The sequence below is a fragment of the Panicum virgatum genome, chromosome 3K, assembly GCF_016808335.1.
Source record: "Panicum virgatum strain AP13 chromosome 3K, P.virgatum_v5, whole genome shotgun sequence".
NCBI lineage: Eukaryota > Viridiplantae > Streptophyta > Magnoliopsida > Poales > Poaceae > Panicum > Panicum virgatum.
The window spans coordinates 53,926,297-53,944,238 of record NC_053138.1 but is presented as its reverse complement, the minus strand read 5'-3'; the positions used below and the strand labels follow the sequence as shown (position 1 = coordinate 53,944,238).

The following is a 17,942-nucleotide window of genomic DNA, read 5'->3' as shown; positions in this document are numbered from 1 at the left end:
TAGAGCCGAGTCCAGGACACGGTACGCCCTTTGCCTTTGAGTCAACTTGGGAAATTGCAAGGAAAAGCGAAGCCACTTCATTCAATTCAATTCATGATGGCCAGGCCGGCCAAGGTGGGGTGTGCGAAGCGGGGAAAGCGAGCGAGCGAGCGAAAAGGACGCCCGCTTTGGAGTTTGGGCCGCTGCCCTGCCGGGCCCCACACCAGATCCACCGAATCCCAACACCATCTGGTCCAAATGTCATTTATTATTATATTATTATAATCCCCCTCAAAAAAATATTATATTATTATAATGGAAAAAGAAATTAAAAGGAGAGGGAAAAGTCGTATAAAGACACCGCCGCGACCGCGTCGTCGCTTCCCCAACCAAGCCAAGCCGCCGGGATCCCTCCCTCCCCCGATCCCGCCGCCGCCGCCGCCGCCCCCGCCACCGCCCCTCCCCCGCCGCCGGCCGCCGCGGCATTCTCCGGAGCGCGCGCCTCGGTCCGGATCCAGGTACACTCGCCTCCCCGAGTCGGACGCCGGCCCTCCTGCTGCTATTCTCCCCTCCCCTCGCTCGCGCGCCCGCCGCCGGCCGCGGGCGTCCTCCTCCTCGCCTGCCGCGGCGGCGCCGCCCGGGCGTCGAGCGCGCCTCGGTGATCCTGCCGCCCGCTGCTCCCATCGGGCGCGCCCCTGCAACGGTGGGCTGCCTCGTTTCGGTCCCTCCTGCGAAACCGTTCCAAGTCCCCGCGCCCGCGAGCCGTGGGTGGGGAGCCCGGCTTTCTCAGGTAGCCACAGCGGCGGCGGCGGCGGCGAGTAACCGAAATGTGTCTGTGTCTGTTCCTGCTTCGGTCCTGCAGTGATTCCTGAACCGGCTCTGCTTGCTTCCGTGAACAGGGCCTCGGAGAGTCGGGCGAGCCTTGCCCCTGGGTGCGGCGCATCTATCTCATGGTGAGTCTGGTTGCCTGGTGCTTGGTTAGCCACCTCATGTGCTTGCACACCTGTGTTTGGCAGCTTGCCTGTTGCTTGCGGTGCGCGTGGCTCCCGTTTCTCACATGTTCGATCGTGCCGACAGGGTGAAGAGGCCGTTGAGTTCAGCGTGGAGAAGGTTGTCGCCGGGGACTGCAAGCAGAGCGCGGTGGACGTCGGCGGCAGGACGGTGAGCTGGACGGATTAACTTGCTCCAATTAGCTTCAGCTGCCCCGTGCCATGCTGTGTGCTACCGGCAAAAGACGGGCGCGCTAAACGTGCCGTGATTTTGATGGCCTCGCCTTTCTAGAGTCCTAGAAATGCAAGCTAACTTTTTAGATATACCTTGTGAGTGTGTGCCCTTAGTTAGGATTCGAGTGGCAACAGTATACCTCCTCTCCCTTTTCTCTTTCAAAAAGCACGCATGATCTGACCTGCTCCTTTTCTCGTTAAAATGCGAAAGGCAGTGTAGTACCAGACTCCTACAAACAGAGGACACTGCATGAGCTCTCTTTATCTGCTTATAATTAGCTAAGATTCTGGACGTATATAGCTTTGCTAATTTGCATAAAAATTGACATAGCTTGTGCAGTTGTATTGTCTGTTCACGTTTATCTTACCAGGGCATAATATGAACCAGCTGAACCTTAACAAAGTTTTTCTTGCTTTTGCAGTATGTTATCGGCAGATCAGATGATGACTCCAAGTCATCCATTATCGTTAAAATTCTGGACAAACTAACTCAGACTTGGTATTGCACTTCACCATTTCATTTTGTGTGCTGCCCTTGCCCTCTACATTTTTCGTAGCTATTCAATCCCGTTATTTATCTTATGACAGGGTTGTACCCACAGTACTTGGGACACAGCCTACTCTGACCAAGTCACAGTCTGCTATTCCTGTAAATGATGAGAAGATATTGGTTATCGAGAAGGGTGTTCCCTTGAATGAGTCCGTCTGGTTCCTTGAGGTATGTACTGCAAATTGATATACTATTGTTTAATCGATATTGGGTTTACAATACACCAGATGCTAGCAAAGGGGGCTTAGTATTTTTAATTCCTATCTTCTTTCCTGCAAGCTAAAATTATAGTTTCTTGTGTAGTCTTTTAGTTATATATACAGAACCAACCTAACTAAGTTGACATTCTTCTATATCCTTTATTTCAGATTGACACCCCCTTTGTTAAGCAGCAGCGGAAAATCAAGGGCACAGAAGTTGTTTCTTGGAGCAAGGGAGTAATTGGTGTGGGCCAAAAACCAGTTGTGATTAGTGGGCCTTCTGGTGTTGGTAAAGGGACATTGATTGCAAAGTTGATGAAAGACTATCCATCAAAGTTCGGATTCTCTGTTAGCCACACTACAAGGTCTCCAAGGGAGAAGGAAATAGATGGGGTTCACTACCATTTTACAGAGCGGAGCAAAATAGAGAAAGATATAAGCGAGGGCAAGTTTCTTGAGTTTGCTCATGTTCATGGAAATGTTTATGGCACAAGTATTGAAGCAGTTGAATCTGTTACTGATGAGGGGAAGGTAAGACTACTACAATCTTTTCGTACAAGTTTCTGAAAGGTGAACTGCTTCATCTTTCCCTTGCTTTCTCATTGAAGAGGTGTATTCTCGACATTGATGTCCAAGGAGCTCGATCTGTGAGGGCTTCTTCTCTTGAAGCAATATTCATCTTTGTATGCCCTCCATCGTTCGAGGAACTAGAGAAGCGCCTTCGGGCACGGTATATTTGTAGTTTATGGAATGCAGTGTTTGGCTAAGCTCATGTGATGAATTATTTAATTTTTAGCGAGAGAACTAGATGACATGCTCGATTTATTCTCTGCTCAATTGGTTATACAGGGGAACAGAAACTGAGGAGCAGATACAAAAACGACTCAGAAATGCTCGGGCTGAACTTGATCAGTCCAATTCACCAGGTCTCTTTGATCATCTTTTGGTAAATGATGACCTTGAAACTTGCTATGAGAAATTGAAGGTAATTCACCAAGATCATTGCTACCTTGCCTTACTCTTTTACAATTTAAGACTTCAATTAGGATCTTCAACTTTTCTAAATAATTGCTATTGTAACCTGCAGAAGTTGCTTTCTCTGGATGATGATCAGGAGGATTCAGATTATCTTTGTAAGTTTCATAAACTTTGCTGCTTACAGTTTGGACTGATGCTTCGATGTGTGTTTTCTTATAGTAAATTTCGTTATTATCAGTTATCAAGGATGGTAAACAATCCGCAAGTTATTGTATTGTGTCCAAACATGACTCAAAAATTTTGTTGCAACCTGAGACTATTGAAGCCAAAAATGGAGCTACAAGCTTGTATGTCATCTTGCCCTTATTTTTTTAGTACAATTCCATGCTATGAGCTGATGGGTTGGTGCTTACACTTGTTTCTGTATCTGAACTTCTCCACAGACTAGCCCTTGATTTGTCGTCTCTCTCGGGAGGTGCACCTGGACGAACAAGGGGCCTTAAGATATGCTCGATTAACTCCTTTTGACAAGCTTATATGGGTGTTTTAGATGACCCAAAGCATTCTTCCAAGACTGCAGAAGTGCTGACATGAATTTTAGATCAATCCGCACGAATGAAAGCTTCAGAAACACCTTAGTTAGGACAAAAAGGAAACAAACATGGAATTTATTTCCATTTGTTATTCATTTGTGCCAGAATGAGGCAAAATCATAGTGAAGGATTGTACCTTATTTTTTGAGGGATTGTGTACTTTACTGCTGTTGAGAGATGTTTGTTCATCAAACAATGAGAATTATGCAAGCCTATCTAATTACCTTCTCACAGTCAATGGCGAAGAATTTCTGTTGTCTTAAACACCCTTTGATCCAATTGCTTGTTTGTTTTGTGCTTTTTTTTCTTGGCTGCATTATGTTCTGCTTCTCTTCTCTTGAGTCTTGACTCTTCTGAATGTTGTGTTCAGAGGATATTGCAGTTGATACAGATTTGACACCACTTAATTTGGATATGTTTTGCCGGTTACGTATTGCAGCTACAGATGATTCGGGATGCAATTTCATGACTGGATTCTGCAGTTGAAAAGATAACATATATTATATATTCAGGTTCGTTTGGATCGAGTGTGTGGATCCATATCCATATCCTCGAACTAAATCCTAAGAATATCCGGAGCAATCCAAGCACCTGGACCTGATACTGCAAAAATTGTAGAGGAAGTTTTACCCTTGTTTTCCTTCGAGATTCTTGTGATTGTATTTCCCTGTGTGTTTCCTCCTGATTTTCAGATACCCTGAGCACAAAGGCTTTGCATGCCACTGTGCAGGTGATGGGGGCTTCAACTACGAGCAAGGTAGGCTCAGAGATGATACCATCCTCGACACCCCAATCACTGCATATGGATACTATTTGCTTTCAGATCACATCTTATGAAGAATAACACTCCATCTGCAGGTACAGAACAAACAGACCACAAGCTTTTGCAAACGCAGGGAGTGCTGTTGGTCGCTTTAACCATCTGGCAAAAGGGTGACTAAAACTTTGATATCTTTCATTTGATTGGTAGATGACCATGATACAATGCAAAGATTTAATAATGGACTGAATGGACTTTTCGTTGGTCGGCATTAGTAGCTATCCTGTTCTAGAGGTAGTTCCTGTTAGGATGGTTTCCTTTAGTGGAAGTCTCAAAAGTAAATACACATGATTAGCCAAAAGAAGTGCAAGAAGCCAAGAACAGGTAGGATACTAGGAAGAGCTGTTTAAAAGAAAAGGGGCACACGGGTATTATCCCAAGAGGAAAAGAACCTGGATCGTACCTTCCACCAAACCGAGCCATCTGTTTTAGGCTTACCCAGATCTTTACAACATGGCTTGCTCTGAATCCAAATCCAATCTATAAAACCATGCTGAGCTCCTTTTCGGTGTTCAAATCCAACAGAGGCCAGGCTTGTTCATGGACAAAGACAGATGCCAAGCATGAAAACTAGATCTAGATTATGACACCATACATTGCTGAAAAGTGAAAACTCAGTGATCTAATCTGGACAACACTGCTTCTTTCATCTCTAAGTCAATGGTCTATACATGTTTCTGGGCTGGGAAACACACTAGAGCAGCTGGAAAGCTACCTGCAAACCCCAAATCTTTCTGTGCACCTGTTTTCAATAATGTCTGACTTGATTCAGAGTTTCAGACATGCATTAGTATAACTGACCATCCTTCATACTGTGAGGAGTTAAGAAGTTTCAGAGGTTTGGAAGTGCAGCTGGCTACATGGTGACAGAGGCTGCAAGTTTCCCATCTGATTGGCCCGCTGAAATGGACTTGTCATGCCAGGATTTTCAACCTGGTTAAATTCCGAGATAGGGATGGTACAAAGGAGGTGTCTCCCAACTGGTTGATTCATCTGCTGAAAAGAACCTGGCATGCAGGTTTTCTCGCTGAAATGGATGGGTGAAAGTAAGAGGAATCCAAGAAAATTCAGATAGTTGATGGAGATGGTAGAGCAAAGGAGCAGTTTGCCACCGTCTTATCTGATGACTGAACCCGTCTAGTTAGCATACAGGTTTCCAAATAATCATCGCAGCCAACTTTTCTATTTAAAAATTGTCCACTGATTTTTCACAAATACCATATGTATGGCTTCACTAAATGTTTTAACTGTTGAGTTAAGAGTCTGGATAGCAAATGTGTCACTTGAAAATGGGTGTAGTACTGCTAACTTTATTTTTGTGTGTGTGTGTGAAATGTAAACAATTCGGACACCGGCACGATCAAATGGGTGTAGTACTCCATAGTGTAACTGTGTACAGGAGGTCACAGGAATCAAATTTGTTTTTGCTAAAAGTTCAGGTCGGAATTGGACATTCCAATCTCCAAGAACTCGCAGATTAATTTCTCCAACACAGATATAAGTCAGGTGGGACAATTCCTATGTAAAACTGTGAACAAAAATATAGTGAAAGTTTAAGCAGTAGAAGCCAAGGAGGACAATTATTTGGAAACAGAGAGCTTGTAGATTCTTGAGACGAGGACAAGAAAAAAAATATTTTTATCCCACACGTAATTTACCCGTCCAGATAAATGCCACGCACTGCACCTTGTCAGTTCCATGCCGTAAATTCCATCAGGCAGCAGAGGTTAATGACTTAATGGTCCTTAACGATAGGTGCAGGCGTGCCGGAGCAGGTTGCGCTCAGGGAGGGATGTGAGATCCTGCACTGCACGAGCGGCCGTGCTGTTAAGTTCCTGTGCCGTCTCATCCGTCGTGCTGGGTAAATGCTTGGGAAACTTTGGCGACTTGACATCAATGAGCTCCCAATATATAGGTTTCAACGGCAGAGCGGTGAATCTTATTTAATTTTTTTGGCAGAAAAGTAATGTGAGGGTATGGTTTTTGTCTGAGTTTAGAATACGACTATCATGTAACTTGGGTCATGAGTTCATGAGTTGAGACTTCAAATATATTTTTGTATATTCATATATCTCTCTCTCTCTTAATTAAGTTGTTTCGACCCTTCGTCTCAAAATGCTAGCAGCCAAGCTGCTGCGTATCTCTTCCTCCCTCTATATTTTCATATCTCCTCCATCTTTATTCATATATGTAGAGGTATTTTTTAAGAAATCTGAGAGTTCATGTCTAAGGACAGTCTCAGTACACTGAAGACTTGATAACTGTATCTGCTGCGGGTCATGTGGATAAAATATCTCTCTCATGTGATGAAACTACTCTCTTCTCTTTTCTCATAATGACTTCATCAAGTCAGCGAATAGCAATTTTGCTAATGTGGTATGAAATTTAATACCCATAGAATTTTCCGTTGAGACTGTTCTAAGACAAGTGAAAATTAGGAAATATGCATAAAAATTGATATAGCTTGTGCAGTTTTGTCTTGTCTGTTTGCATTTATCTTATCATGGAGTACTATGAACCAGCTGAACCTTAACAAGGTTTCCCTTGCTTTTGCAGTATGTTATCGGAAGGTCAGATGATGACTCCAAGTCATCCATTATCGTTAAAATTCTGGACAAACCAAATTCAGACTTGGTATTGCTCTTTACCGTTTCATTTGTATGCTTGCATAACTCATGTCATAGCTAGCTGCAGCTGGTTGACCCAGAACACCAGCTTCCCACCGTAAATCTGTTGGAGAAGATTCAGCAGGTGGTGATGGGGAATTGCCAACAACCTTCATCAAATGTCAGGCTTGACGACCGGGCAACGAATGTGACAGTTCAGCTAAACAAGCACTGTAGTTAAGACCTTGTTTTTCCTAGGCTTATCCGAGCAATTGGGCGGAAGGTCGGCTCTAGCCCTCAGGCGTTGACCGACTTACATGGCTTGCCTGCTCCTTCCGCCTATTCTTCCACCGCAAACTCACACCCATTTCATATCCTCCTCCTCAACGAACACCATTCAACGCTGGTGCTATCTCATCCTTCCATCATTACCATCATGGCTATGGCTTGAAGTTGAAGCTACACACAAGGTATGGTTTTCTCCTCATGAGTTCCCCAGATTATATATGGTTTTCTCTTCATGAGTTCCCCAGATCCTGCAAGCAGCAGAGAAAGGTTTTGCATGGATCCTTAAGGTTCCTGTCTTCAAATCAGCTCGACTTAAACCGGATTATTGATTGGTGCAGAGAAAATTATGATGTGTGCTTATTCGTCTTCAGAAAATCTGCGATTTCGCCTCTGTTGCTCCCATATATATATTTCACTGCGCTCTTTCGGCGGGACTATATGTTATATGTATGCAATTTAATAATCGATATTTTAAAGTAGCTAAGAAATTTTACAAAAATGATGAGATCTTTGTGAATATTTCTGAACCAGGCTGAATGTAACACTATATTTATCCTTTTCTTAGAAATAGCTTCTACAGAGGAAAGCTTATTAGGATCCTTATAACACAACAAATCATAGTTGGTAATCTATGAGGTACTTATTTCCAAAACCTATGGTCGTGTGCTTATCTTTTTTGTTCGGACTTTAGGAACCTGTAAACATAAGTACTCTTTTTTATTGCACTGTCGTTTGGAAGAAATAAGAAATTCTAGCAACCCAGTTTACTTAAAAAGTCTTCTGCCAGCATCTCTTAGAAAGAACAGTTCCGTCCAGATAAAACTGCAGTACATTTGAATGATTTCAAAGATTCCTCTTTCTGGTGATGGGCTTTGCATGCTATTTTATCCAACGCAGAAGCACAAAGGTATCACTAAATAGTTTTGTAAGCAAGAATAAGCAAGTATTGTGATTGAAAAGTCTGGACATTTGGCTTAACTTAAATTTAAAAGGTAGCCTTACCTTCCTGGTTTCCCCCCCTGTAACTGGTAAACGTAAGGCAATAAGCTTACTCAAGTTCTATTTACTGGGATAAAAAGAAATAGAGCCCAACAAAAAAAAATCAAATTTAATTTTAGAATTCGAGTTCAATAAATTAGAAAATCACCCCCCCTCTCCCTCTTGTCGAAATGGCCACTTCTACATAAATACCCTGTTAAAGTCATTCTATTTTCATGCTCCGTGGATGGATGATGCTTGTCAAAATTGTCACTTCTACTCTGATAGATAATTACCCATGCTCATGCTTGTTTTTTCCATGCCTAGTAGTAGTAGTAGCACTAGCTTGTACTCAGTCAAGCCTGCCATTTACTCTTGGGCGGCAAAGGACTGTTGTGCATAGTAACTGCTGCAAGTTGCAGCATAGTAGCAGTAGATGGCTGTACATGTAATAGTCATGGCTGCATTGTATTGTAGAGCCATGCCTTGTAAATTCTCACCTTGACCGGTGTGTCTATAAAGAGGAGAGCAGCTGCAGCTCAAAGTCTTAAGCAGCTCCACTTCGTGTGCTCTTCCTGAGTCATTCTTCTTCCTCTCATCTTCTTCCTCCAGCTGCAAGCAAGAGGGTATTGTGTGTGTGTGAGGAAGTGCCAACAAGTGATATCAGAGCTTGAGTGTTCGAGCTTGGTGGCCATGACTTCCCTGAATCGTGAGCATGGGCGCGGGCGTTCTCAGGAGCGTGGCCGTGGGCGCCAGACGACGTATGTCATGAAGAAGACAGTGCGGGACGCCGGCAACGCGTAGTACCCCATGTTCACTCGCACGAACTATGCCGAGTGGGTGGTGCTGATGAAGGTGATGCTCAAGGCGAGGCGCCTGTGGACGGCGGTGACCGTGGGCACCGCTGACGAAGAAGACGACCAGTCGGCCATGGAGGCCATCCTCAAATCCGTGCCGGCAGAGTACGTCGTCCCGCTCGGCGCCAAGGACTCCGCCAAGGAGGCGTGGGAAAGCCTGGAGACGATGCGGCTGGGCGGCGACCATGTGCTCAAGGCGAAGGCGCAGCAGCTCAGGCGGGAGTACGAGGCGATCGCGTTCCACGATGGAGAGGCCATCGAGGACTTCGCACTGCGGCTCACCTCACTGGTAAGCCAGCTAGCGCAGGTTGGCGTCGACATCGGAGAGGAGGAAGCGGTGGCCAAGTACCTGCGGGTCGTGCCGCCCCGGTTCCCGCAGATTGCGCTCTCAATCGAGACACTGCTCGACATGAGCACGCTCTCGATCGAGGATGTCACCGGGCGGCTCAAGGCGGTCGAGGACCGCGCGGAGGTCCCCGCCCGCACGACTGCTGGCGGCCAGCTACTGCTCATGGAGGAGCAGTGGGCAACGCGCCTGCATGAGAGGAAGCAGGGGCAGGTCATGCCGGCGGAAGGCGGAGGGCGCCGGCAAGGACGGCGGAGATCGTGCCGCCGACAAGGATCGTTGCCGCAATTGCTACAAGATCGGGCACTGGGCCCGCGACTGCAAGGAGCCGCGGCGCCAGGAGCGGGCGCACCTCACCCAGGATGACGAGGAAGAGCCTGCGCTGCTCATGGCGCAGGTCTGCGCCATCAACACCGAGGCAGAGGACCGCGGCGGGCGCGTCGAGCTCGACAAGCCGCGCGAGGGTCAACCTCAGGCGAGCAGAGGAGGAAGTAGAGGAGATGTGGTACCTCAACACCGGTGAAAAGCCACATGACCGGGAACCGCGCGGCCTTCTCCGAGCTCGACACCGGAGTCGTCGGCACCATGAAGTTCGGGGACAACTCCGGCGTCGACATCCAGGGGCGCGGCACGGTCGTGTTCCAGTGCAAAAATGGCGAGCACAAGGCGCTGACGGATGTGTACTACATCCCCAAGCTCCGGAGCAACATCATCAGCATTGTCTAGCTCGACAAGCGAGGCTGCCAGGTGCTGATCGATGGCGGCGTGCTCCGGATTAGGGACCGCGAGCGGAAGCTGCTCGCCAAGGTCGAGTGCGGCAGGAATCGCCTCTACATCTTGGCGCTGCGCATTGCGCGCCCGGTGTGCTTGGCGGCAAGGTGCGACGATGCGGTGTGGCGCTGGCACGCGCGCTTCGGCCATTTGAGGTTCGATGCTCTAGCCAGGATGGAGCGGCAAGGCATGGTGCGAGGGCTGCCACTGATCGAGCATGCCGGCGAGCTGTGCGACAGCTGCCTTGCTGGGAAGCAGAGGAGGCTGCCGTTCCACAAGAAGGTGAGCTACCGTGCTGGCGACATCCTCGAGCTCGTCCACGACGACCTCTGCGGGCCAATCACGCTGGCAACGCATGGCGGACGGTGCTATTTCCTGCTCCTGGTGGACGACTGCAACCGCTACATGTGGCTGCACCTGCTGTCGAGAAAGGACGAGGCGCCAGCGGTGATCAAGGAGTTCCAGGCGCAGGTGGAGACGGAGACGGGGAAGAAGCTACGCGTGCTGCGGACGGATCGCGGCGGCGAGTTCACCTCGGTCGAGTTCGGCCTCTACTGTACGGGACAGGGCGTTGAACGCCACCTCACGGCGCCGTACTCGCCGCAGCAGAAATGTGTCATGGAGAGAAGGAATCAGACGGTGGTCGGCATGGCTAGGAGCATGCTGAAGGCCAAGAAGATGCCGGCGGCGTTCTGGGGCGAGGCGATGAGCGTGGCGGTGTTCATCCTAAACCGCGTGCCCACCAAGAGCCTGAAGGGCACGACGCCATTCGAGGCTTGGCACGGGAGGAAGCCGGACGTGTCCTTCCTCAGGACATTCCGCTGCGTCGGGCACGTGAAGAAGACGAAGCCCAACCTCGCCAAGCTGGAAGATAGGAGCACTCCCATGGTGTTCCTAGGGTACGAGCGCGGGAGCAAGGCTTATCGGCTCTATGACCCGGCCAGCAGCAAGGTAGTCGTGTCCCGCGACGTCGTCTTCGACGAGGCGGCGTGCTGGGGCTGGGAGTCCGGCGATGGGGAAGTTACGCCAGGCGGCCTGAGCAGCTCTTTCACCATCGAGTACATGGTGTACTCCGGTACGGGGGAGCTAGCTCACTACGAAGGGGAAGCAACACCCTCGAGCAAGTTGCAGGGGACACCCTTGAGTACGACACATGGGGCACCCTCGAGCGAGTCGCAGGGGACACCCTTGAGAGCGGCACAGGGAGCACCCTCGAGCGAGTCGCAGGGGACATCCTCAAGTGCGACACAGGGGTCACCCTCGAGCGAGTCGCAGGGGACACCCTCGAGAGCGGCACAGGTGACACCCTCGAGCGAGGCGCAGGTGACACCCTCGAGAGCGGGGCAGGGGACTCCGATCTCCGCTGCAACGAGCACCATTTCGCCGATTCTCTTTGTCACGCCTCCGCCGAGCGCCTCCTCGAACATCGACTCCGATTACTTCGGCGAGCCACTCTGATTCCGTCTGGTGGATGACATCGTTGGCATGGGGAGTCCGCCCGGGCAGGCGGCCCATGTGTTGGACGACCTCGAGCTGCATCTGGGCAGCGCAGAGGAGCCACCAAACTTCGCCGTAGCAGAACAGGAGGCACGCTGGCGGGCGGCAATGCTGGAGGAGATGGCGGTGGTGGAGGAGAACCGCACGTGGGAGCTGGTGGATCCGCCGGCCGGTTACCGGCCAATTGGGCTCAAGTGGGTGTTCAAGGTGAAGTGAAACGAGCGCGGCGAGGTGGAGCGGCACAAGGCGCGGCTCGTCGCCAAGGGATTCGTGCAGCATGAGGGCATCGACTTCGAGGAAGTCTTTGCGCCGGTGCCGTGCATGGAGTCCGCGCGCTTGCTGTTGGCGCTGGCGGCGGTGAGGTGCTGGAAGGTCCATCACCTGGACGTGAAATCGGCATTCCTCAACGGAGAGCTCGCCGAGAAGGTGTACGTGTAGCAGCCGCCGAGATTTGTCATCGCTGGCGCGGAGCACAGGGTGCTCCGCCTGCGCAAGGCCCTATATGGGCTGCGTCAGGCACCGCGCGCGCGGAACATCAAGCTCGATGCCAGCCTCGCGTCGCTCGGCTTCACCAAGTGCGCCACCGAGCACGCCCTCTACACACGGCGGTCGAAGGGACATCGTCACCGGAGCTGAGCAGCAGGACATCAACGTGTTCAAGGAGAAGATGAAGTCGATGTTCCGCATGTCAGACCTCGGTCTGCTCACCTACTACCTCGGCATTGAGGTGGAGCAGACCTCAATGCCGAGGTGGAGCACGCCATCACGCTCTGCCAGAGCGCCTACGCGAGGAAGCTGCTGGAGCGGAGCGGATTGGGCGAGTGCAGGGCGTGCCAGACGCCCATGGAGGAGAAGGTGAAGCTGTCAAAGGACAACACTGCCCCCATGGTGGACGCCACGAGCTACCGGAGCATCGTCGGCGCACTGCGTTACCTCACGCACACGCGGCCGGACATTGGGTTCACTGTGGGGTACGTGAGCCGGTTCATGGCGGAGCCGTGGGAGGATCACCTCACCGCGGTCAAGCATCTGCTCCGCTATGTGGCAGGGACGCACGACTACGGGCTCGTCTACCCAAGGAGGAGCAGAGGAGAGCTGGAGCTGATTGGGTTCAGCGACAGCGACATGGCGGGCGATGTTGATGGACGAAGGAGCACGACTGGTGTGCTCTTCTTCCTTGGAGCGTGCCCGATCTCCTGGCAATCAATGAAACAGAAGATTGTTGCGCTGAGCACTTGCGAGGCAGAGTACATTGCGGCGGCGGCGGCATGTTGCCAAGGAGTTTGGCTGGGGTGGCTGCTGGCAGAGCTCACCGGAGAAGAAGCTCGGACACCTGTCCTGATGGTGGACAACCAGTCCGCCATCGCCTTAGCAAAGAACCCTGTCCACCACGACCGGAGCAAGCACATCGACACCAAGTATCACTTCATCCATGATTGCGTCGATGGTGGACAGATCAGGCTCGAGTATGTCGAGACAGCTCGACAGATCAGGGACATCCTCACCAAACCACTTTGGCGCATTCGACTCACAGAGTTGAGGACCAAGATTGGAGTTGAGGAGATCAAGCAAGAGCAGTGCAATTAGGGGAAGAATTGATAGATAATTACCCATGCTCATGTTTGCTTTTTCCATGCCTAGTAGCAGTAGTAGCACTAGCTTGTACTCAGTCAAGCCTGCCATTTACTCTTGGGCGGCAAAGGACTGTTGTGCATAGTAGCCGCTGCAAGTTGCAGCATGGTAGCAGTAAATGATTGTATATGTAATAGTCATGGTTGTCTTGTACTGTAGAGCCATGCCTTGTAAATTCTCACCTAGACCGGTGTGTCTATAAAGAGGAGAGCAACTGCAGCTCAAAGTCTTAAACAGCTCCACTTTGTGTGCTCTTTCTGAGTCCTTCTTCTTCCTCTCATCTTCTTCCTCCACCTGCAAGCAAGAGGGTGTTGTGTGTGTGAGGGAGTGCCAACATACTCTAGTGCCCTGTTGAAATCATTCTATTTTCATATCCGTGGATGTATGTCAGTTGAATGTATGATGCTTGAGATACTTTTTTAAAATTACTTTTGTATGTCCTTATTTTAGAGTGTCAGTGTACTTCAATATTTTTCTGTCGTCGCAAATATCTCTCTTATGAATCTTCTCCATCTCTATTCTATCTACGTGTCATACTGTGGATACATATTGAAAGCTTGAAGTGCTAGTTACACATTTTGATCATGAATTTGTTTACTGCTGTGTGTAGGTGGATATGGAACCAGTGCAGTCAGTCACCGAAATATAGAATATAAATGAGTTCACCAATATTCTCGGGCCTATGGTATATATAACTCTGTACGAAAGGTAAGAATATACTACTTCTTTGCCTATGTTGGGCATCGAGTGAAACATCAGCATACCTTCATAGTTCATACCTGTTCTGCTATTTCTGTGCTCTTGTCTCAGAAGAAACATTATCTTACTGCCTAATAGAATATATCATGAGCATTTAGTTTCTTCATGTTTTAGGAGAAAAATATAGCCTGAAAATGAGAACAATGAGTAACGACATGTATCTTATCTTTTGACTTATATGTGGTGTTTAACAGGCATTTTTACCCACTTAACTCTGTTTTAAAATTACCTGCAGGACGAGTTAAGTAGCTGAAGTCCAGAACAATGGCAGAAGGTTTGATACTAGTTGTGCTTCAAAAAATTGCAACTACATTAGGAGGAGCTGCACTGAGTGTAATTAAGTCAAAATTAGGGAAAGGCGCCAACATTTTACTTGAGGCAGAGAACAGCATGAAAGAAATTGAGAGTGAGTTCGAAATAATGCAAGCCTACATAAGTCAAGTAGACCCATACAGTGAAAATGACCAAATTCTTAAATCCTGGTTGAAGAATGTAAGAAAGATAGCATCTGAAGTTGAGGATATCATCGACGAATATGCATTTCTTCTTGGAAAAATGGACAGCGCAGAAAATTTTATCAAGAGAGCGTTCCACCATTCGAGATATATCACTGCATGGAGTGATATTTCTGCTCAGTTGAAGCAAGTGAAAGCACGCCTTCAGAACCTAACAAGTATGAAAGATAGATATGGTATCACAGTAGCTGGGCTTGGTGGTGGATCATCAAGCCATAATATCACTCGTCAGATTTACCTGTCTGATTCTTCCTACTTGAATGATCATGATGATCTGATCATAGGAAATGAAGATGAAGCACAGAAGTTGACACAATGCATAAATGATCATGATAAGGAACGTGCAATTATCTCCATCTGCGGAATGGGAGGCTCAGGCAAAACAACTCTTATTAGCTGCATCTATAGGAAACGAGAAGTTACAAAGAACTTTGATTGCTGTGCCTGGATCACGGTATCTCCAAATTATCACGTCGAAGACCTTTTGAATAAAGTCGTAAAGCAACTTCATATATCAGATGAGCATGGTATAACTGATCGTACATATTTGGTCGAGAGGATCCATAGTCATCTCAGGGACAAGAGGTACCTTATTGTTTTGGATGACATGTGGAACAGAGATTCTTGGTTATTTTTTGATCGAGCATTTGTTAAGAATATGTGTGGAAGTAGAGTCGTCATTACTACTCGAATGGAACCTGTTGCGTCAATAGCTCAGCAGAACCACACCATCAGAATCGGCTTTCTTTCACAAAGAGAATCATGGGAGCTCTTCAGCAAAAAGGCATTCTCAAAGCTCGACAAGGAAACAGCAACATATCCTCAAGGTCTTGTTCACTGGGCAAACAAAATTTTGGAGAAGTGTCAAGGTTTGCCTCTTGCTATTGTAGCTATAGGGAGCCTTCTATCCTACAGAGAAATGGAGGAGCAAGAGTGGAGACTATTCTATAATCAACTGAATTGGCAACTAACAAACAACCCGGAACTCTACTGGGTCTCGAGTGTCCTGAAGTTAAGTTTGAATGACCTTCCGAGCCACTTGAGGAATTGCTTCCTGTACTGTGGCTTATTCCCTGAAGATTACCAAATACGGCGCAAGTGGATAATCAGATTGTGGGTAGCTGAAGGTTTTGTGGAAGACCGAGGAACAGAGACAACATTGGAGGAAATAGCTGAGGAGTACCTGAAGGAACTTACTCAGCGCTCATTGGTTCAAGTAAAAGAAAGGAATGAATTTGGACGACCCAAAAGGTTTCAGTTGCACGACCTTGTCAGAGAAATGACACTGACTATATCAAGGAAGGAGAGGTTTGGTCATATCTGTCATCAGCCAGATATAACAGACATTGGCGATGTAGCAAACCGTATATCTGTGCACAGTGGAGGCCAAATCTATCAGGCAGGCCCATCTTCAAAGCATCTGCGCTCATTTTTGTTGTTTGACAAACACGTGCCGGTTTCCTGGATCAATACTGCTTCATCGAATTTCAAACTGTTAAGAGTCCTGTGCCTCAGATATTCTCGCCTCGAGGATATTCCAGACGCCATAACTGGTTTGTTCAATCTGCACTGCCTTGATTTCTCGCGTACTAGAGTGAAGAAGATACCAAAATCATTGGCAAAGCTGAAAAAACTACAGACACTGCATCTCAGGTTTGCCCGTGTGAGGGAGTTGCCGTCTGAAATAACAATGCTCACAACCTTACGGCACTTGTCTGTGAGTAATGATTTGTATGGCACATCGATATTTGGGAATATCCGTAGTCTCAAAAACTTGCAAACTCTTCGTGAGGTGAAAGCCAACAAAGTTTTAGCCAACGATCTTGGATACATGACACAACTAAGAAGCTTGGGTGTTACAGCAGTCCAACAAAGCTACAACACAGATCTCTGGGCTTCCATCAGGAAGATGACGGTCCTTACAAAGTTGGCAGTCGCAACTTCTGGTGAGAAAGAAGTCCTTAATTTGCAAAATCTTAGCTCACTCAAGAATCTGGAGAAGTTCTACTTGACTGGCAAATTGGCAGAAGGGGCGCTTTTCCCAACATCTCATGGTTTTGAAAAGCTTAAGGTCCTAACACTGCGCTGGTCTGGGCTAATACAAGACCCTCTGAGTTCCTTGTATCAAATAGTAAATCTTGTTTACCTTAACCTTTATTGTGCATACGATGGGAAATCCTTGGTATTCTGTTCTGGATGGTTTCCAAAGCTCAAGCAACTCTACCTAGGAAAGCTGGAGAATTTGAGCTCAATTCAGATAAGTGATGGTGCCATTGCAAACTTAACATACCTTGAAGTTTATGAGCTGTGGAATTTGAAAGATGTTCCTGAAGGCCTTACATACGTTAGGTTCCTTCAGCACTTGTATGCCCGAATGATGCCAGGGGACTTCGTGGAGAAACTGGAGGGAAGTAGTCGAAGCTTTGTACAGCACATTGCCAACATTGAATGTGTGTGATACGCTCTCTTCAGTCCTTGTAATAATTGTCTTTGGTTTCTATTTTGTTGTAATAATCAGTATACTTTTCTGGGAATATTTTCTCTAGTATTCTCCAAACAACAAAGAAATAGTTAGTCACACTTTGCCCCTGTAATTTGTTTTGAGTTGTAAAAATGAGAGGAGTGACCACCAGTACAAATGGCTGGAACAAGTCGGAAACGATGTCCGGACACTCCGGACATATACCCGAAGTATCCGGTGAAAGTCAGCTTTAGTACCAGGTGAAATTACCACCCGGTACCAAAGGCACTCCTTTGGTACCGGGTAGTTTTTGCACTCGGTACCAGTTTGTCTTTCCACCTAGTACCATAAGCTACCTTTTTATTTTTGTTTTGTTTTCTTTTCCCTTTCTTGTTCTCTTCTAAATCTATTAATTGGCTAATAAATCAAATATTTCTTCAAAATATTTGTCAAAAATCAAATATAATTTCAGAAAATTCACAAATATCCGGGAGAGAGAGAGAGAGAGTGTCTGTGACTGAGTGTGTGTTTTCTTATCTTTTTCCCAAAAATTATTCTATGAGAGACTATTTTTATATCTAGGTTACAATAAGACTCTATACAGTCCTCACAAATAATATAACAAATATTTCAAATGATGAGTACAAATAGTAAATATTGATGAGAAATATTACAAGAGATGATCATTCAACTAATGGAATATTAATGATGGTTCGCTTTACAATTGTCCCTTCATTGTGATCATGGCGCGCGTAGGGAGCCTCCTCTTGGGCTAAAAGGATACTTGTGTCGACCTCCACAACAAACGGGTCGGAGTCATGTCTTCAACCTTGTTCTATTCATCTTCATCTGTGACATCGTCGACTCCCACAATTTTTCATTTACCTGC

At 47.4% G+C, this 17,942-nt stretch overlaps 2 protein-coding genes across 2 annotated transcripts; both read left to right on the top strand.

The window, feature by feature from the left end:
• The first annotated feature begins 333 nt into the window (after positions 1-333).
• LOC120699629 (guanylate kinase 1-like) lies at positions 334-3,787 on the top strand. The gene is made up of 11 exons (XM_039983640.1): positions 334-497; positions 879-932; positions 1,057-1,140; positions 1,625-1,701; positions 1,791-1,920; positions 2,121-2,483; positions 2,561-2,682; positions 2,802-2,937; positions 3,040-3,085; positions 3,169-3,277; positions 3,374-3,787. Exons 2-11 carry the CDS (start codon positions 930-932, stop codon positions 3,456-3,458), a joined length of 1,155 nt encoding a protein of 384 aa, XP_039839574.1. The 5' UTR covers positions 334-497; positions 879-929; the 3' UTR covers positions 3,459-3,787.
• Positions 3,788-6,908: 3,121 nt separating this feature from the next.
• LOC120699628 (disease resistance protein RPM1-like) lies at positions 6,909-17,186 on the top strand. The gene is made up of 3 exons (XM_039983639.1): positions 6,909-7,419; positions 13,929-14,026; positions 14,313-17,186. Exon 3 carries the CDS (start codon positions 14,342-14,344, stop codon positions 17,048-17,050), a length of 2,709 nt encoding a protein of 902 aa, XP_039839573.1. The 5' UTR covers positions 6,909-7,419; positions 13,929-14,026; positions 14,313-14,341; the 3' UTR covers positions 17,051-17,186.
• Positions 17,187-17,942: the final 756 nt, after the last annotated feature.

Coding starts and splice junctions, on each gene's coding strand:
- LOC120699628 (XM_039983639.1), top strand. CDS start 14,342: ATGGCAGAAGGTTTGATACTAGTTGTGCTTCAAAAAATTGCAACTACA.
- LOC120699629 (XM_039983640.1), top strand. Junction 3,086..3,168: donor GGAGGATTCAGATTATCTTT/GTAAGTTTCATA, acceptor CGTTATTATCAG/TTATCAAGGATGGTAAACAA. Junction 3,278..3,373: donor AAAAATGGAGCTACAAGCTT/GTATGTCATCTT, acceptor ACTTCTCCACAG/ACTAGCCCTTGATTTGTCGT.